This window comes from Eurytemora carolleeae, unplaced genomic scaffold (assembly GCF_000591075.1).
Source record: "Eurytemora carolleeae unplaced genomic scaffold, Eaff_2.0 scaffold130, whole genome shotgun sequence".
In the NCBI taxonomy this organism is placed as follows: Eukaryota; Metazoa; Arthropoda; class Copepoda; order Calanoida; family Temoridae; genus Eurytemora; species Eurytemora carolleeae.
Genome location: NW_019397116.1, coordinates 138864 through 160534, shown reverse-complemented (window position 1 = coordinate 160534; position 21671 = coordinate 138864). Strand labels below are relative to the sequence as shown.

At 33.5% G+C, this 21671-nt stretch overlaps 1 protein-coding gene across 4 annotated transcripts; it reads right to left on the bottom strand.

The window, feature by feature from the left end:
* Window positions 1-7093: 7093 nt before the first annotated feature.
* Window positions 7094-13189, bottom strand: LOC111711999 (eukaryotic translation initiation factor 1A, X-chromosomal). 4 transcript variants are annotated; one of them, XM_023486503.1, is made up of 7 exons: window positions 13100-13189; window positions 11979-12028; window positions 10069-10189; window positions 9292-9365; window positions 8515-8567; window positions 8018-8068; window positions 7094-7309 (listed from the first exon to the last, which is right to left on the bottom strand). In XM_023486503.1, exons 3-7 carry the CDS (start codon window positions 10177-10179, stop codon window positions 7137-7139), a joined length of 462 nt encoding a protein of 153 aa, XP_023342271.1. In that variant the 5' UTR covers window positions 10180-10189; window positions 11979-12028; window positions 13100-13189; the 3' UTR covers window positions 7094-7136. The 4 variants fall into 4 exon arrangements, with proteins under 4 accessions (XP_023342271.1, XP_023342272.1, XP_023342269.1 ...); XM_023486504.1 differs by having other exon boundaries at window positions 10069-10191; window positions 11982-12028; XM_023486501.1 differs by lacking the exon at window positions 13100-13189 and adding an exon at window positions 12407-12445.
* Between the last annotated feature and the right edge of the window lie 8482 nt (window positions 13190-21671).

The window sequence follows — 21671 nt, the reverse complement described above, 5'->3', positions numbered from 1 at the left end:
CATTTTTCCTCACTGATTCGGCTCATCTATTTTCCCAGAGTTCAGCTTGTGAAGCATGTACTGTACTGTACTGTACTGTACTGTACTGTACTGTACTGTACTGTACTGTACTGTACTGTACTGTACTGTACTGTACTGTACTGTACTGTACTGTACTGTACTGTACTGTACTGTACTGTACTGTACTGTACTGTACTGTACTATACTGTACTGTACCTGTCCTTGACAGCGTGTGGCATGATGACACAGCAAGTAGTATTATTAAACTCTGCAGATGCCGCCAATCTAAAGTTTTCAACGCTGATAAAAATGTGTTTATAATTCATCAATCGATTGTAAATACGGGAATTTTCAATCAAAAAGATGTTTCACAGTTTCAAAAGTTAGTCAGCGTTATCGAAATCATTTATCTGCTTTAAAGAGAACCCGAAGCCGATTATGTCAATTTTTAGGCAGCAAATAAGGATATTTCAACCTTTTTGTTTCATATGTAAGCGTTTAACAAGAACTACTCTGAATCTCTTTTTGGCAAAGTATTTTTACCGTATCCTCACCACTCCTAGTTTCAAATATATGTATATGTTTTGCAGTGCAGAAACAATAAAAAAAATGAGTGAAATGATAAAAATCTTATTTAAATAAAAATTCTAAAAAATTTGTACCTGAGCCCTGGATTTGGATTCGGTTTATCCGGGAAGAAAATGTTAATGTCTTGCTGAGCTTGAGCTGCAGAGCTTGAACTATATCCAACATTCTCAATCTCATTCAAACCAAACCTAGGAATATAAAACAAAGACAACTTAAAGACTTTCATCTTGTATGTTTGTGGAGAAAGACTTTACTTTTTGGCAGATTTTATGGACCAAGACAATACTTGCCGCAGATTGTATGAACTAAAATACAATTTTTGGCAGATTTATACTCTTAAAGTGGCATTGTTCACCCGGAGTATTTAAAGATGAACCCATGGACTAGGATTAAGAACAGTAAAGGGACTGTACCTTGCTCTGATACTGTTTAAATTATTATCTCTATCTAACTGCGGATCCACATTTCCCAACCCTGAGTTCCATTTCTCTACGGCATTCTCCCCAACCAAAACTAGAAATAACAAATAATTAGAAATTCCTATACATCAAAATTTGCAAATTTAATACAACTGCTCCTCCTACCTAGTTCGATGATTTATACTTCCCATAAGCTTTTTCCCACGCAGCAATTTCCCAAGGGTAATTTCCCAAGTGGCAACTTCCCAAATCTGCAGCGCTCAGTCCCTTAATCTTTCCCTATCCTAGCCGTAACGCTCGGCCCCGTTGCAGCCTATGGCACCTAGAGGGCCTAACCTATCCTATAGGAAGTCGCCGCACGGAAAATTGAACATTTAGGAAGTTGCCACTGGGAAATAGTCACTTGGGAAAATGCCTTTGGGAAAATAGCTAGCATCCCTAACTGTAACAATATTTACAAGATCCTAGAATATATCCCCCCACCCCTCCTCCTACCTGGTACAAGAGATGGTCCTCCCCCCCTCTCCTACCTGGTACATAATGTGGTCCTCCAATAACACTCCTACCTAGTAGAAGAAATGGTCCTCCTGTAACACTATTTACACTCCTACCTAGTACAAGAGATGGTCCTCCTGTAACACTATTTACACTCCTACCTAGTACAAGAGATGGTCCTCCTGTAACACTATTTACACTCCTACCTAGTACAAGAGGTGGTCCTCCTATAACACTTCTACCTAGTACAAGAGATGGTCCTCCTGTAACACTATTTACACTCCTACCTAGTACAAGAGATGGTCCTCCAGTAACACTATTTACACTCCTACCTAGTACAAGAGATGGTCCTCCTATAACACTCCTACCTAGTACAAGAGATGGTCCTCCTGTAACACTATTTACAAGATCCTGGAATATATCAGAACTACGATATTCTTCATATATACACTCGGCAGCTACGCCTGAACAGTGAACTTGTTTAATGTTAGATCTGAACAATGAACATCCTATTGAGGGTATATATTCTATATATTCTATTCAATGATAATTTTTTAACTCCTCTCAATGGAAATCATTTTTCCGCAGATGATTGGATTTTTTTGTACACCGAAAATTAGGGGGAGGACACTTTGGGGTAAAGAATATCAGTAATAGTTGCATGATGTCAAATTTATCTTTTGATCCCCTAATGATATAAACCCCTTAACTTTATTTTTGCCGTTTTTTTCAACATTCATGGTAAACCGTAAATGACGTCAAAAATGGATTTGAGGCGATTGGAGACATGTTTACCAAAGTTTATTAACAAAAAAAGGGGCAATGTGTTTACAAATAAGTGAACGTTCCCTTAAAAATGAAAATTTAACCTGTTAGCTGTGTTAGTTTAGCTTTCCCTATTGTGAGCCCGTTATTATAAATTTCTGTCAAAATCTTTCCAGCTTCTCTGAAACAAAATGAGAATGTGGCTTTTCTAGATTTTTCTTCACATTATTGTGACACTGTAACCGTAATATTGAAGGAAACAAAAAAGAAAAAATCCTTGTTTTTCTTTCTGAAATTAACAACAAGCATTTTAACCATAAAGCAAAAACCAAATAGGAACAAAGGCTTTTTCCGATAAGAGCGTTTCAGGGTTGTGTGTCAGCGTATGCATAAGGGGGGAACCTGATCGTGGCTGGATTTAACTAGGTATATGACTAGAGCACTCTCGTCCACACTAGAAAAGTATTTAAATTTTACTGTATAGGTTGGAGACGATTCGGTAAACCCTATAGATGATGTAAGACTCAAGATGAAGATAGAGAAACGAGATTCAATCTGCATTTATATTGATCTTGTTTTTTGTAAATTTTTAAACAATTATTTACTTAAAAATCTTCACAACCACATAAATTAAAACTCATTCTTAAAACTTAAATGCAAACTTTTAAGTTAATTTTTTACCTAAAACCATGGATTTTATTAAAAATATTTAACCAATATTGATCAAATATTAAACCTTTCTTTTGCTTTTCTTAAAAAAAATATTAATTTTTTTTTATATTTCAGTTTTCACCTGTTTTGGAATTACAGTCTACAAATAAATTCTAAACTGACAAGAGTTCTAATCCGAGTGATCAAGAGCTTTGTCATTTCTTCAGGGTGCATTGGTTGTGCCCGTTCGTAAAGTGGGAGCACAAACATTAACTTTTTTGAAAGAATCAGCTTTTGGTTGGCAACCACATAGTGGTTCAACTATCTGCTCCTAGTTTAACTAACTCTTCGAAAATTCCGAACTCGAGTACCTGGTACTAGATGGTTTAATGAGAGCTAGTGTGGATTCCGAACTCGAGTACCTGGTACTAGATGGTTTAATGAGAGCTAGTGTGGATTCCGAACTCGAGTACCTGGTACTAGATGGTTTAATGAGAGCTAGTGTGGATTGTTGAACTGTTCCAACTCTAAGTTTTGTTTCTTCATCGCCATAATCAAAAATCGTCAACTTCCTAAAGATCAGTTATTTTTCAAAATGAGCAAACAATGAATTCAATAAACTTGTTATCACATAGCTTGCAATAAGTCATTAAAGGCTCCTGTTTAAAAAAGTTATACGTTCATAATTTAAGGGGGGGGGGGGAAGTATCATTAAATTTTCAAATAATACAATCTCACAAATGACTTTAAATCATATACAAATAAAATAAAATATTAAAACATTAGTCCGATATTTAGGGGGATGTGCGATTGGAAGAAAAACAACGAAACACACCTGGAGAGAACGGTTACAGTATTTCCTAAAAACAGATCTTCCTCCTTCATCAATCAATCAATCAATCAATCAATCAATCAATCAATCAATCAATCAACCAACCAACCAACCAACCAACCAACCAACCATTCATCCAACCAAGATATAAAAAAAGTTTTTGACTCAATCAATCAATCAAAACATTAGACCAAAAGTGCAATCAATAAAAAGTAATTAATTTCATTATCTTGTGAAACAAGAAATTACAGTATAAAATTCATTCGTCAGTCTAACAATCAATAATAATATTAATCGATTTGTAAATCAATAAACAATTTAAATCCCGTCAAACACAACAAAAAACTTGACTGTTTTGTCAATTTTAAAGCTTTGATTGAATTCCTTGATTTCTTGTGTTTTAATTTTTCTCAGGAATATTTTCTTGTTTTTAGTTTCTATCATTTCAATATTTGATTCTCTGTATCCAAGTTCATATTGTTATTAGCGTGCTATCTAACTCTAACTTTGTTTAAAAGGAGGGATGCGCAATAAAAATCTCAAAATGAAAGTTAGCATAATTTCAAGTGAACCTACATTTATAAAAAGAAGGGAATGTCCGATTCACAACGGTATCTTTAAAACTTTAATCTGAACATGGAAGATGACGTGTTTCTAGTTTGCTTTACATAGCACGTTCTAACGAATATATTCCTGATCCAGAAAATGAGGATAAACTCTCTCTCTCTGCTGGAGACATCGTCGAACCAGGAGACCAAGAAACTGATGGGACAAGTTCGAGTTAGGAAAATTATTTTTGGGATTCTTGTACACATCTAGTATTTGGCAATTTTATCACTTTTTTTAGTGAAAAAGAAATGTATCGAATCCAACTAAGGAAAAATACTGACCATATCGAGTACAGTTCTGGGGCTCTTTATGCATCAGGTTTGATCCGGTGTCCTGCATGGAGTGGACTCGACCCCTAAAGTTTTAACCGTTTTAGCACAATGTTATCCATTAAAAGAAATTTTAAAACATTAAACATTATTAGTTGACATAAATTAATACAAATTTAGTTCTTAAATGTATTTCAAAGGGGGTGAAGGCAATAAAAGGTTTATTACTCTTGAATGTTGTTTTCCTTTCAAATTATCAAACAATTAATATTCACTCGAGAAATAGATAACTTTTGATCATAGTACATTAATAAATATAGGAAAATGTCAAACTATTTCTTTTATGTCTAACATTTTGTTGAAATGAGTAAAACTTAAGGGGTAGTCCGCCTCATGCAAGAGTCCGCTCCATGCATGACACTGGGTTTAAAAACCTTTTTGTTTTTACATTTCAGCTGGTCTGACTACCTAAAAATCTACATTTTAGATGGCTCCCTAAAAATCTTCTCAGCCCCAGATTATGATAATTTTACTTCTCGCAAAGTATTAGCTCCAATGCAACATGACGTTATCATATTATTGGTTTTGCTTAAAGGGACCGTTCACTTATTTGGATAATTTGAGGGTTAAACAAAAAGGTTTATTAGCTACTCATTGTTATTAGTCAACTGTGGCCTGAGAAAAAGCCGATTTATCATTCGAAATTCCAGCGCAAAGGTATGATACCTTTGCATTTACACTATTTTATGCTTTTTGTCATAGTCATAGATTTTTTAAAAAAATTCAAACAATTAAATAAATTGTATTGTCTAATAGTTAATTGTAGATATCTTTAATTTTTTTCAAAATTATTTTTTAATTGTCTATTTTCAAAATATAACTTAATTTAAACATTTGATAGTTTGATACATTTTTCCTACTTCCCCAAGAATCCCTGTGATTTATTGACCAAGGAATCGGTTTCTCCGAGAGAGAAAGTCGTCTTTGTATAAGCGTGTTGATTTTTAAATCATATTTAAACAAGAAAAACGTTAATTTCCTCCTAATTCTAAAATCAAAAGGTTTTATATTTTATTATACAATGGCTGACACATGATGTCATTAAAATATGATAATTTTAATCTTATTGGGCTGACGTTCCTGAAAAAAAACGATTAATTTTAAAGTTCGGTGATGGTGATGGACCAAACCTCTGTAGAGTAAAAAAGTAGATGTTAGTTCCACATATATTAAAAATATATTTCGGTCTGGAAATAGTGTCATACCTTTCCGCTGGAATTCTAACCGATAAATCGACTTTTTCTCCGGTCATAAATATCTTCGGAAAGTAAAATTTTAGATTTAATTGGGCTGTTGTTCCTGAAAAAAAAAACGGTTAAATAGTGTCATACCTTGTCGCTAGAATTCTAAACGATAAATCGGCTTTTTCTTCGGTCATAGATATATTTAAACGGTAAGACTAATAGCAATGAATAGCTTATAGGCTAATTAGTTTACCATGAAATTCCCAAATAAGTTAACGGTCGCATTAAAGCAGTCAGCGTCCGAATTTAATGAATTTGAGCCGCGTCTCAAATTCTTTAAATTAGGCCTTGGAAAGTTTTAAAGGGACTGGAAGCAAAATTTTAAGTGACCCTCCGTTCAAACCAAAAAAAGGGCATAGCCGATTCACAACGGTTGCCTTGAAAACGTTATCTGATCAATAAGGATAAAGATAATGACGTTTTTATTCCTTGCTTAAAATAATTCATTTCTGATAAAATTCTTACACTGTTTTCTTGCAATAAAAATGCTCAAAAAATAAAATAATCATGTCTAATTTAACTTAATCACACAAAGATTTTTAAGGATTTAATTGTGAATTAGGCAATTCTATTGTAGTGTTACTTGAAATTCCGTTCTTATTTTGGTCTCAAAACCAGTAAGTGATTCAAGAAAATCATTTTATCTTATCGTACTCGACATATCAGTCGATCAGCTTGCTTATTATAGTACAAAAAAATATTTACGAAATTATATTTAACAATAATTCATTTAAACTTCTTATCTAATAAATCGTGAAGCCCGTCATAAATGAAATATAAAGCGGCAAGGAGAGAAGCTGAAAGATGTTTTATGCTTACGGTAGAGAAGATAAAGTCTGAAATGGGGGGTAAGCATTTAATTTGGGGCAAAAGCACAAGGGACACCAACAAACATAAAAACTGACATTACTACTTGATAGAACAAGAAACAGATGCGGACTCGAACATTCCTAATAGTTTCTTGCTCCGGCATTTTCTATATTTGTATCTGAAACCAAAGACTAACAAATCAAAATGATTAAAAAGATATTTATTAGGATCCGAAACCGATTTAATATTAAAAGTTAGCATGACATGAAATAATAATTATAAAATAATTACTATCTACGTGGTGTAGCTTGTAAAAGATATTGTGGTGGTGTCTTGAAGAATTGATTTGTGTTTTCATCTGGATAAAGGAGACACCTAGCGGTCATATTTTCAGTTAAATACCGTCAATATCATCGCCCAGGTTGTCGTCGCTTCCGCTGTCATCGCTATCGACGTCGTCGAACTCGATATCGTCATCCATATCCCCGCCGACGAAGTCGACAGTCTCGTTGATCTTAACGGACTCAGGAAACTCTCCGTAGGATTTCAAGTTTCTCGCCTCGTCAGCTGCAAATTTAACAGTTATTAGAATCGAAAAGACAATTTATTGAATTAAATGATGATTTTTGTAGAATGTATGTAAGGATAGGAGATAAAAACGGTGTCAACTAATGCATATTAAGAGTAGTTAAAAATATACCCCGCAAACTTTGTTAGTTTAGTTTTACCCCCAAAAAGACCATGAACTTTTCTTACAAGTGCAAAATTTCACTAATTAGAACATCAAAAACGTTTTAAAGCTTTGCGAGAAACATTCCAACATCAAGGTGAGAGAGGGAAGTAAGTATGATTTTCCCAAAAGAATGTTCAGAAAAATGTACTGGAAAGCTAAAACATAAAGTAAGCGACTAAATTACAAACAAAAAAATTCTCTCAACATTTCATTAATATTATTTTATAGAAACTATGAGAATAATTTTGAGTGATCCTCTTTCTAAAAAGTGACATAACGATTCACAAAGTTAAAATTTCAACCACTAAACGAGTGAATATGAGGAAGATGTTATTTCCTATTGTTATATTTTGACAATTTTCTTCGTTGTCTCTCTCAGCATCATAAATTTTCAAGAGAAACCGCTATTGAAAATCATCAGTTTTAACTAATAAAATAAGGATATATCATTCATTATCGGTTAGACAAAAGTTTCAAGGGGTACCATTGTAAATGAAACATGCCACTCCAGAACTAGAGAATCCGTCTAGTTGCATGTTTACCTGAATACTTGAGGATAACATCAGCCTTGGCATCCTGATAATCTCTCAGACCTAGAACCAGGATATAAGTTTAGACAGTTTAATACACGTACTAACAATATTATAAAAATACCCCACCCTTCAAGCAAAAAAAATTTCCAATTGTACAAATTATAATACAGGTGCTAACATTTATAACCCCCTCCTCCCTTCAAATCATAAATAATTTTGTCCAACTGAATAAATTATGAATTATAATTCTTGACTAGATTCGTTCAAATTCATGAATAAAACCCTTTTCAGACAAAAAAAAACAGAGTTTTTTTAATATGTACTTCTGAGCAATTAAAAAATATTGAATAATTAAGAAATATTGATCAATAAACATTCAAATTTCTTATTCAAAGAACACACGAATCCCATAATCAGCACAACTCATGTCTTTTAATATCCCCCCTTTATCTTAAATAAAAAACGCCCTTTTTGGCACACAACAAATATACATTATCAAAGGTTACCTATCAGCACAATATCCGACTGATTGATCCAGACCTTTTTCCTCAGCTTTCCTCTAAACAAAAGAAAGGATGTCATTTTTAGTGAAATACACACGGGGTTTGAAATGTTCATGATGTAAAATATTATCGATTGGAATGTTTGTTTCTTGGAAAACCTTGACGATGAGATCTCCCAGTACATACATTCATACAAACTAAGAAGTTGTGAAGTTGGGGGATACTTTCAAGTGCACATATATATGTATCATTGTATATACTTCGCTTGTTTGTATGTTTGTATGTAAAACGGGTTGTTTCACATTTATTATTAAAATTAAAAATGCAGCACTAAAAACAGAATAGTTCGATTTTTGTTTTTAAGCGAGTACGCTGGAAAATATGATTTCTTTAACAAGCTAGATTTATAACCTTGAGAGCGCAAAGCGCCCTTGAAAGCCTAGTATCTCGTAAAGAATCACCAATAACCCAATGAATTTTTTTTCAGACTCAAGAGGTATCCAAAGCCCGAATCGTCCAAAATTGACGGGCGTATTTAAGTACTTTATTGTGTTTGTCCGCCAGATGTCACCTAAAGTATAGGTGTCAGCACAAGATCTAATTTTAATGTGCATTTTTTTCGACAAGAGGGTCCGTGTTTAACCGTACTTCGGACGGCCATAGTCGGAGACATTATATGTTTGCAAAAAGTACGGATGGAACGATTCGGGCTCAAGGGACCAAAAATAACCCACCAAAATGCGTTAAATCTCATGAACTACTAAATAATGCTTTATAAACCTGATGTGACACAGACGTTTCACGCCATCGAAGCACATCGCTTCCAGTCTACCGTTCCCAAGCATCTTGGTCACCTTAATAGTAAATAATATTTAAATATTGATAATAATGTTTTTTGAAGATTTAGAGGGGTAAAAATAATCTTGCAGGATTTGATACAAATTTTATTTCCCATGTAAAAATTATTCTTTCAAGAAAACAAACAAACTTATTTTTTAAATAATGTATGAAACGTTGGGCAATGGATGCCAATAATGTATTTTTCCAGCGGAAAAATTTCCTTATTATCCCAACATAAAAAGGGGAAGAGGGATTTGTCAAAAGCCGTGCTTAGGATCCATTTAATTTTGATGCGGATCCGGATCTTGGATCCGCACTGGAAAAAAATGGATCCGGATCTTGATCCGGATCCAGGTCATTTCTTTAAGATTTACTGAATTTTTTTAACAAAAAAATAATTTTCAAATCAAAAAATCAGCCTCCTACGACAATTCTAAGTTATGTTTAAACACTGTTTAAATTTTCCGGAGAGTAATACGTTTTGTGGCCCCCCCCCTTTTTTTGTTTCATTTTTTTTCGCTTATTTTTATCCTAAAACTTGATAAACCTTGCAGAAATGAGTAAATTTTATAATATCGCTTTTTTCAAAAGTTCAGATTTGGGTTTTAGGAGTAAAAAAGTTTTTTTTTGCAGTTTTTGGTTTATATTTTATATAAGCACTGGTCAAAAGAATATACCTCCCTTCACTACATAATAACCGAGGGAGGTTATATATACCTGTGCATATTCCTGTCCATCCTCCTTGAAGACCAATTCTCTTTTCAAGCCCTCATTCTCATTCTTTCCTCTCCTCCTATTCTTTCCTCCCTTTCCTTTATTCTTAGGCATCTTGGACTACCTAAATATTACGGGATTAAGGAACTGTATTGTGTATAAGCGTAATTTTAAATGACCCTCCATGTCAAAATGACTATGCCTGATTTACAACGGTACCCTTGAAAGCTTTGCCTGTTTTTAAGTTTGAATTAGATATCCATGTTTTTGTTTCTTCAAGCTTTTTTTCATTTGTGGTTTCTTTGCAAAAGGGACTTAATATTACACATTTCTGGCTTTTAAGCATTCACAGAAATACACTTTTAGAGTCGGAAAAACGAAGTTATCTTCCACATTTTTCACCAGGATAAGGTTTTATCAGGGAGTAAGGAATAAAAGGGAGATATAACTGACGCGGTTCGCTCTACCATATGAGTATGCATGCTTTGCAGACGGTACTTCATTTGAATAAGAAATATTTGTCTGATGTACATTTACTGCGTATACAATAACCTATTCTGAATATTTCTTATACAAATGGAGTACCGTCTGCAAAGCATGTAAAATCATAAGGTAGGGCGAACCGCGTCAGTTGTATCTCCCTTCTATTCCTTACTCCCTGGGTTTTATGGGCACTGTTGTAAATAGGTCATTACTATCTTTACATGGAGGGCCCCTTAAAATTACGCTTACAATCTTTTTAGGAAGCAAGCGTTGTGGATTAGACCTATTTCATCAGTTGCATACCGCCTTCAGTGTGCTCCCAGCTTAACAGTTTGGGGGAGCGCTGCATTTCGTTGCATACATGACTTATCCTACGGGGAGTAAGGAATGTAATATAGAAAAAAACAAGACTCCATCTTCAGCCTGGTGCAGCTGATTCCTGTTCAGCTGAAAGGAGTTTCTCCCCTGATGGGTATACACGCCATGCACAACAATACCGGTTTTTTACTCGACCAGCTGTGAGGACTGGACTGCTGTGGAAGATTCCTCTCAATAGGGCTCTAAGGCTTACAACTCTCTATTTTGCATAAGGGGTTCAGGCATGGGTTTTCCTTAAAATTCCATTTAGTCAGAAAGACTATAACAGGAAGGACAACAGGGAGAAATTCCTTATACCCTTGCTCCTACAAACCTCTCTTATATATCTACTACCTGCTCTACTACTCGATGTCACATTAACTATTTGGCGAGGCCTCAAAGCGTAGAAACAAGAAACAAGAAGAAAATTGAACATGGAAAACTGGAAGGAAAATATCTAGATATTAGAGATGGGGGCTAGGAAGACGCCCCCCCCCCGCTTGGGAGGGGGATGAGAAGCTCGTTATCACCCCCCTCCCCTCCCCCCAAGAAAGTATCAGGAGTGTGTGTTTTGCTTAGTCAGATACAACTCTTGAATAAACAATTCAATATAGATTTCCTAAAAAAAAGCAATTGACCCTCTTACTAGTTCAATTAAATACAGAGTTAAAAAAAGCAGGATCCTCTAAAAATAGTTCTTTCTTATAAAGTGGCGAACTACAAGGATTTCAAAACAAAAATCTTTTCTTTTTTTTAAATTACCCGAAATATGATTGAAAGATGTATGAACAAGAAGAAAATAAAGAACAAGAAATATAGAAATCTCAAAATATTTTCATCTGATATCATATAAATATTTAAAAAATATTGTAAAACTTGATTTAAATAAATTATTGACGTTCAAAAAGACATATTTTATACAACAGTTTTGACTTCAAAGATCAAGTTTATAAAACATAACAAAAAATAGATAAAAATAGATACTTCATTAATTATTGCTATGAAAATGCCAGAACACAAGTTGGTGAAATATACGTTTAGAAATTAATTTCAACAAAACAGAAAATAATTACCTTGTTTTTTCTGTCCTAATTGGATTGTTTCTGTAACTTAGATTCCTCCTCTGAAAAATAGACTAATAAGAATTACAAAATCTTCAATTATAAATTAATATCAGAGGAAAAGGGAAGAACAAATCAGTGTACTGTGATGAGAACTTTTGAGTTGGATACCCCTAATCCTGATTGCTTATACTCAATATCCACTGTGAAACCTCTAGGAACAGGGGTCTATATTTTTAAGAATTATCCCCCCCCCCAAAAAAAACCAGGGAATGTTTTTGATGAATTGTGGAAGAAAACTAAAATATCAGCGAAAAATCACGCAACCAATAATCATATATAACTTCTGGAAGGGGGGTGTAAATGATTTTTATTTGGAAGTACAAAACAAAAACCAGATAATCCTAAACATAAGATGTTTGAGAAAGAAAAGTAGAAACCTAAGCGCTAGAACTAGATGAAGAACTGAACCACCCTGAACTTTGTAATCAGAAGCAGTTTTCTCGTCGTTCATCTGCTTCCCTGCAAATCAAAAAATACTTTTATTTGAGGAGCTTTGAAATGGGGGTTAGTTTTTCAGAATTACCCCCTCCCCATCCCGTCCCCCCAAATATGGATTTTTGGAGAATACACTAAAATTAGTTTTCCTCTAAAATTAATTAATTCCCCCCCCCCCTTCAGCGATTAAAACCCTAAAAAAAGTTGGCGCTTTCGTGCAAACTTCTTGGGGGGGGGAGTGATTATTCGGAAAAATTTACACCCCTGATGAACAAAGTGAGGGGAGGGGGTTGAGTACACAATTTACAGAATTAAGAACGTCTGGCAATGGTAGAAATAGAAAAAAAAAAAACAATAAAAAAGGGTTGAATTGTCCCTAAACATTTAACTTTCGCTAGTTATACAGTGTAACCAACAAAGGATTCGAATAAATTAACGACTAGTAACTTTAAGCTAACCGCTCAGTTTTTATTACAATATACTACACTGATCGATTTGAAAACAATTAAAAAAGAAAACAGTTGTGGTAAGAATGTCAGAAAAAGGCATAATTTCTGTAAAATCGTTTTTAAAGTCTTATCCTTAGTGAATAACCCTGTAAATGCATATTCTTGTAAGTGAAATATCTTTCTTACCAGAGAAGATGAGTCTTTGTTGTGGTGGAGGTATTCCTTCCTTTTCCTCAACTCTTTCCTTGATTCTTTCAACTTTGTCTGTAGGCTCGATATCAATCTCAATCTCTTTGCCTAAGTATTTATATTGTTTATGATATCTATCTTAATCTTTATATTGGTGGAGATATCCCAATCTTTATAATATTTAAGATATCTATCTCAATCTTAATATTTGTATATCTATCTCAATCTTTTTAATGATTGTGATATCTATCTCAATCTTTATATTGGGAGATAATTATCTCAATCTTAATATTGTATAAGATATCTATCTCAATCTTAATATTGTACAAGACATCTATCTCAATCTTTATAATGGTTGTGATATCTATCTCAATCTTTATATTGGTGGAGATAATTATCCCAATCTTTATATTGTTAAAGATATCTATCCCAATCTTAATATTGGTTTAGATATTTATCCCAATCTTGAAATTGTTTAATATATCTATCCCAAATTTTAAATTGGTTGAGATATCTATTTCAATCGGTATATTGGTTGAAATATCTATCTCAATCTTTATATTGGTTGAGATTCTCAATCTTCCTCTTGGTTGATGGTTGAGATATCTATGTTATATGTTATATGTTTATGTTATATAAGATAACCATCTCAATCTTTATATTGGTTGAGATATCGTATCTGAATCTTTATATTGTTTAATATATCTATCCCAATCATTTCATTGGTTGAGATATCTATTTTAATCTTTATATTGGTTGAGATCTATCTCAATCTTTATCTTGGTTGAGATTCTTAATCTTTCTCTTGGTTAAGTTATCTATCCCAATCTTTATATTGTTTAATGTATCCATCTCAATCGGTAAATTGGTTGAAATATCTATCTCAATCTTTATATTGGTTGAGTTTCTCAATCTTTTTCTTGGTTGAGATATCTATCCCAATCTTTATATTGTATAAGATATCTTACTCAGTCTTTAAATTGGTTGAGATATCGTTTCTCACTCTTTATATTGATTGAGATAATTATCACAATCTTAATATTGGTTAAAAAATCTATCTCAATCTCTTCACCTAATTATTTAGATTGATAAAGATGGTTGATTCCTAGTTTCCTTGAGCGATAATTGGACACACCCCCCCCCCATAAACTTTATACACTGATCTTGTATATAAAACATAAAAAAATTAGCCATATGGCCCCAGCGCTCGGCCTCCTAGTAAACTGACTGCTAAAAAACAGTTACGCAATTCTTTGTGGACACTTTATTACATCACATTAAGCCCCCCATGACGAATGACCTTTATCTGGCCCCCTCTGTAATGTGCTTGGGTCCTTTCATAATCCATACCTGTCAATGTCTTGACTTTGATCAGCATTCTGCCTCAATAATCAGACATCTTGTAGACATTGATAATCTGAACACAAAGAATAATAAGTTCTAGAAATACTTTCCTTTTATCCTTGCTGGCAGGCCAGTCACAGCTCACGACAAGTAACACTGAGCGGGCCGAGCCATGCTGTCTCAATGCCGCGAGAAATTTATAAAATTTTGCGCATTTCATCAAAGCAAATCTGTTTCCAAATGTCGTCATCTATAAAAATAACACTAAAATACAAAATTCGAAACAGATGAACTCGATGAACCACCTCAACCACCAGAACCACCATTATACTTGGATTTGACGTTTTCTCATAATATGCTAGCTGTGTGCAAAATTTAAAGAAAATCTATGAGAATGACTTGATTAAGAATGACCTGTAATCCTCTCTAAACAATATCTGGTCTATACGACATTATATAGGGTCGAGTAATTGGTCTCACAAAAAAATTCGAACCGGTTTAATTCAGCAGTTTTGACGTTTAAAGGACAAACATCGATTAAAATATGGTCAGTTGACAATTATAAATACAATACACAAAATGTTACCTAAATTACTGAGATCTGGATAACTTTGAAGTGTCTCCATGGACCTTATACCATAGCATACCGTACATTTTATTATTAAGATTTTTGCTCTAAAAAACTATTTAGCCAAATACTGAATGATGTTTGATTCAGAATGTGTAAATTTTAGTTCACAGTAAAAGATGTTAGAGTTTGTCAAAAATACATACAATTATACATTGATGAAAGAAGAATGGATTTTCCTTCTCAAAGTTTAAATGATGTTATTTTAAACTTTTTCACTTTATTTCTGTCAATTATGTCGAAATTCATCAGTTTAGAAATGCAGGTTTAAAGAAGGTTGCTTTACTAACACCAGGTTGAGCATTAAAGGGACTGTGAGTGTAATTTCAAGTGACCCTCTATTGAAAAATGGCAATTCTAACCTTGTAGCTATGATCTCAAATCATAGTCAGAGTCAAAGCAAGTTACAGCTCGATAAACAAACCGGGCTAGAATGTGTAAATTTTAGTTCACAGTAAAAGATGTTAGAGTTTGTCAAAAATGCATACAATTATACATTGATGAAAGAAGAATGGATTTTCCTTCTCAAAGTTTAAATGATGTTATTTTCAACTTTTTCACTTTATTTCTGTCAATTAGGTCGAAATTCATCAGTTTTGAAATGCAGTTTTAAAGAAGGTTGCTTTACTAACACCAGGTTGAGCATTAAAGGGACTGTGAGTGTAATTTCAAGTGACCCTCTATTGAAAAATGGCAATTCCCGATTCACAACGGTACTCTTGAAAGCTATCAATCATGTGAAACATATTGTCGTTTTTCAAGGTTTAAAAGCTTTTAATTTTAAAAATTCCTATATTTTTTCCTGCAGTAGAAATGCGCAAGTCACTTTTGTAGAGATCCCCCATTTGAAAATAATCAGTTTATAAAATTCTAAACAATGTTGTGAATCGGGCATTGAGATCTTAGCGTGGTGTGTCACTTGAAATTATGCTTACATTCCCTTTAAGCATTTACCTGGATCAAGACAGTGAAAAGTTTTAAGACCGGGTCAAGTACATCAAGACATATTGGCCTTTGATTTACCATTGGATTTACCCCACTAACGTACTAACTAACTTTACTTTTGTTGAAGTCTTATACATGTAGATTTTTTCCCAACAACTATTGTAACAACTTTTTTTTAAACCTGCAAAAGTATACTTTTTAATTATAGCGATATTTCAAGTATTTTAATCACACAAAAATACAACAAATGACAGATTATTTTTTTTAACTGAATTATTTCGATAGTATTATAAATAAAGTGGTAAGCAGTAGGCATTACATCAATACAAAGTTTTTATAGTTAACAAACATGATTTTAAGTTAACAGTTTACAAGTAATTAAAGTGAAGCTTTTTTTAATTGACAGCTTCTCTTGACTTCTATGTTTATATATATCCATGCTGTTTAACAGCTTGATATAAATCAAAATATTAATCAAAGTTGTCTTAATTGTATTGATATAATCGTCTACTATAGTACATGAATTATAATTTACACAGATATTTATAACCGCTGCACAGGTTTTTTAAGTTATTAACCTTGAAGACTAAACTATACTTCCAGTTTGTTTATTAACAGATTCAACCTCCTGGAAACTAGGATTTGATCAGATCTTTACAGATCTAAGATTTAAGAAAGATTCAAGATACTCTGAATCTAATGGAAACCTTCATGTTCGTTTTAATATACCAAAATAAACATTGAATGCTAGAACAAGGTTGATTGAATTTACTCCGGATTGAATGCTAAAATAAGGATGAATTCACCATGGATTAAATGCTAAAACAAGGATAAATTTACTCTGAATTGAATGCTAGAACAAGGATGAATTTACTCTGGATTTTATCTATCTATCTATCTATATATCTATCTATCTGTGGACCTAATTCTATCTTTCTTTCATTTGATTTGATATCTTTAAATATGACTAAATGCTATATAGTTATAAATATAACAATAAATTTGTATCTATAAATCTATTTATCTATCTATCATACAACCATCTATATATCTATCTATCTATCTATCTATTTATCTATAAATCTTTATCTATCTATGAACCTAATTCTATCTTTCTATCATTTTATTTGATATCTTTAAATATAACTAAACGCTATATAGTTAGTTATAAATATAACATTAAAGTTATATCTATAAATAGCTATTTATCTATCTATATCATATATACATCTATCTATCTATCTATCTATATATCTATCTAACTATCTATCATATAAACATCTATATATCTATCTATCTATCTATCTATCTATCCAATGTCAGTGGTTTCACAATGAACCAAAGTGAAAAAATCGAAAATTTGCAAAATTCGGTAATTTTACTATCTTTATTTTTTCCATACATTTCTCCCTATACAATAAGAATTATTACCGGCCTTGTAAGGAGGAAATGTACTCAAATTCCGAAATTTACTTATTCGATTCGTCCTTGACAATGTAAACTGTATATACTGTATATTTATATATATATACTGTGAAGTGCTGAGATGTGAAATTTAGTCAAGGCTCAAGGGATGCTTAGTTTGTACTTTTAGAGGGGAGGGGGAGTTTTAGCTTTGCAACCACACTTTCGCTTTCAGGAATCAAGTTGAAAATTGCCCGGGACAGGACCCATATAAATGTGGAATAGAGAGACGACTTAAGATATGATTTTGATTAGTTTAATGAACGTGAAGTACGGCAATTGTGCTGTGTGCATTGCACAATCCCATTTATTAAATATGTTGATTTTAAAGCAACTGGTAAACCATATAAATATATTTTGCCTTAAAACAACATCAAATATATACATTTATATTTATACATATACATAATTTTAACTTCTGAGGATCGTCATGAGGTGTGAGACATTATGTTTAGTATAATAAAATGTGAAGTATAAAAACTGAAATACATACATATATACATATAAGATTAATTAAATCTTCATTTTGTAAATAGGGACTTTCATGTAGGGGGAACTGGAGTTATAAATAGGAGTACTTTCAGAGCGTAGAGAGAGGAGTAGATAGGAGTACTTTCAGAGCGTAAAGAGAGGAGTTGATAGGAGTACTTTCAGAGCGTAGAGAGCGTAGTATATAGGAGGACTTTCAGAGCGTAGAGAGAGGAGTAGATAGGAGGACTTTCAGAGCGTAGAGAGAAGAGTAGATAGGAGGACTTTCAGAGCATAGAGAGAGGAGTAGATAGGAGGACTTTCAGAGCGTAGAGAGAGGAGTAGAAAGGAGGACTTTCAGTGGGTAGAGGTGTAGATAGAAGTATCTTTTAGAGGGTAGAGGAGCACTTAAGAGTACTTTCAGAGGGGAAGGGAGTAAATAGGAGTACTTTCGGAGAGTAGAGGAGTAGATAGGAGTACTTTCAGGAGGCAGATGAGTAGATAACAGTACTTTCAGAGAGTAGAGGAGTAGATAAGAATACTTATAGAAGGTATGGCAGTATATAGGAGTACGTTCAGAGGGTAGAGGAGTAGAAAGGAGTTCTTTCAGAGGGTAGAGGAGTAAATAGGAGTACTTTCAGAAGGTAGAGGAGCAGATAGGAGTACTTTTATAGGGTAGAGGAATAGATAGGAGTACTTTTAGTGGGTAGAGGAGTAGTTAGGAGAACTTTCAGGACGTAAAGGAAAAGATAGGAGTACTTTCAAGGGGTAGAAGAGTAGATAAAAGTACTTTCATGGGGTAAAGGGACAGATAAAAGAACTTTCAGGGGCCGGGGGTATCGGAGTATATAGGAGTAATTTCAGAGGGTAGAGGAGTTTATATAGGAGTACTTTCAGAAGGTAGATAGGAGTACTTTCAGAGGGTAGAGGAGTAGATAGGAGTACTTTAAGTGGGTAAAGGAGTAGATAGGAATACTTTCAGTGGGTAGAAAGGAGTACTTTCAAAGGGTAGAGGAGTAAATAGGAGTACTTTAAGTGGGTAAAGGAGTAGATAGGATTATTTTCAGAGGATAGATAGGAGTACTCTCAGAAGAGGGTAGAGGAGAAGAAAGGAATACTTTTAGGTGTCAAGGAGTATATAGGAGTACTTTCAGGGTAAATGAGTAGATAGGCCTGATTGATTTTGAAGACATGCATTTATTTCATTTCATTTTTATCGTTTAGAAATTTTTATGTCTATATGTCTGTGCCTATACAAAACATTAATCAAACGACAAGAGTCACTTTATAATATTTAAACCTGAATCTTATCACAATTCACAACAGTTATAAGTTTAATGATACCACCATAGTTTGATATTATAATCAAGTTCTTTATAATAAATATTAAACACTTTAAAACGGTAAAGCATAAAGCTACAAAGAAACCGGATAAAACAGGGCGTTTAATATAAAATATTGAATTATTTATCAACAACAGTTTTTGTGTTTTATTAACTTCAACCTTCACTCCCTGAGTAGTAAATGCCCTACTCCATTAAGGGTTCTCGAACACGTATCTTTCCAGGTACACATAGTTGTCAATGCTAAACCCAGATACAATCTCATGAGCTATCGATGTCAACCAGACACTCTCGTATTTATCAACGCCAAACCAATGGGCGCGATCTCTCAGCTATTGATGTCAACATGGACACTAGCTATTAATTGCATGATCAATTCAAAACCACTGGGCACAGTCTAATGAGCTATCGATGTCAACCAGACACTAGCTCGTATTCTATCAATGCCAAACCAATGGGTGCGAGATCTTGTCAGCCATCGATGTCAACATGGACACTAGCTATTAATCGATCAATGCCAAACCACTGGGAATGATCTCATGAGCTATATTGATGCCAATAGGACACTATCTCATATTCTATCAACGCCAAACCAATGGGCACGATCTCGTCAGCTATCAATGTCAACAGGGACTAGCTAAAAATCGATTAATGCCAAACCAATGGGCACTATCTCAGCTTGAATGTTTCAACCCGAACCAATTCCTCTCGCGCAGCACCCAAATCGGAGTTTCTTTATCAACTAATGTATTTGAGGTTTATATCTGACAAGGTAAAGTTGATAAACGTAATTACAATTCCTATGTCGCTATCTATATCACATGATTAAGCTAATCATACTAGATATTCATTTGAAGCCAAGCTGTAATGAATAATTTGTTTTACGTAAAAGTTTACAAACGTAAATAGTTATAATGTGTTATCGTAGTTCAGGTTTACAGATATTATGTTACAAAATATTTATTATGTACTGTTTATCCTCCCTGTACTCCCTGTACTTTCTTTCCTCCCTTTGCTCCCTTTACTCCCTTTATTCCCTGTACTCCTTATCCTCCCTGTACTTCCTGTACTCTCTGTACTTCCTGTACTCTCTGTACTTCCTGTACTCTCTGTACTTCCTGTACTCTCTGTACTTCCTGTACTCTCTGTACTTCCTGTACTCTTTGTTCTTCTTGTACTCTTTGTATTCCCTATACTCCCTGTACTCACTGTACTCCTTGTACTCCCTGTACTCCCTGTACTCTCTGTACTTCCTGTACTCTCTGTACTTCCTGTACTTTCTGTACTTCCTGTACTCTCTGTACTTCCTGTAATCTCTGTACTTCCTGTACTCTCTGTACTTCCTGTACTCTCTGTACTTCCTGTACTCTTTGTTCTTCTTGTACTCTTTAGATAGAAAGATAGATAGATAGATAGATAGATAGATAGATAGATAGATAGATAGATAGATAGATAGATAGATGGATAGATAGATAGATAGATAGATAGATAGATTAGATAGATAGATAGATAGATTATAAATAGATAGATAGTTAAATAGATAGACAGACAGATATTTTGTAAGATTAATAATGAATAGCTAGAATAAAGAAACATCTGACCCGTATAAAGAAACCGGTTTCAATGATGTGATAACAAAACAAATCACCCCCCTCCCGCCTCCCCCAGCTCAATCTGCCAGGTTGCAACTCAAGAATTTAGAGAATGCAAAAAATACGCAAATTCTATCTCTTTGCTTTGATTCCCAGGCATAGACATTATAGTCCAGAGTACAAAGATTATTATTGGAATATAGATAGATAGATAATAAGAGACAGATAAATAGATAATTCGAGATAATAATAATAATAATAATAATAATAATAATAATAATAATAATAATAATTAATAATAATAATAATATAATGAAAATAANCTGTAAAGGAACTGTAAAGGAACTGTAAAGGAACTGTAAAGGAACTGTAAAGGAACTGTAAAGGAACTGTAAAGGAACTCTGTTGTTGTAATTTTAAGTGACCCTTCAATTTATAGAGGTGCACACTTCACACTGCACACTGCACACTGCACACTGCATTATGGTATATCCTTTAAACATTTATCTGATCAAAAATTAGGAAAATATCATATTTTTTCTCACTGTAAAATTCTAACAGTTTCCTTCGTTGCATCTCAAGCAGAAATATGTAATTCACTGCAATTTGCAACAGAAAATTTTGAATATCTCTTTATTCTTAATCAGTCATAGAATAAATACATTATTCAATCGGAAGTGGCATTCTGTAAACGGAGACTGGAGAGTGCAATTGAAATTATTTCCACAAATAAGGTAATACAAAATCTATTTATAAAAATCTTAAATTCGTTAGCGCCACCCCCC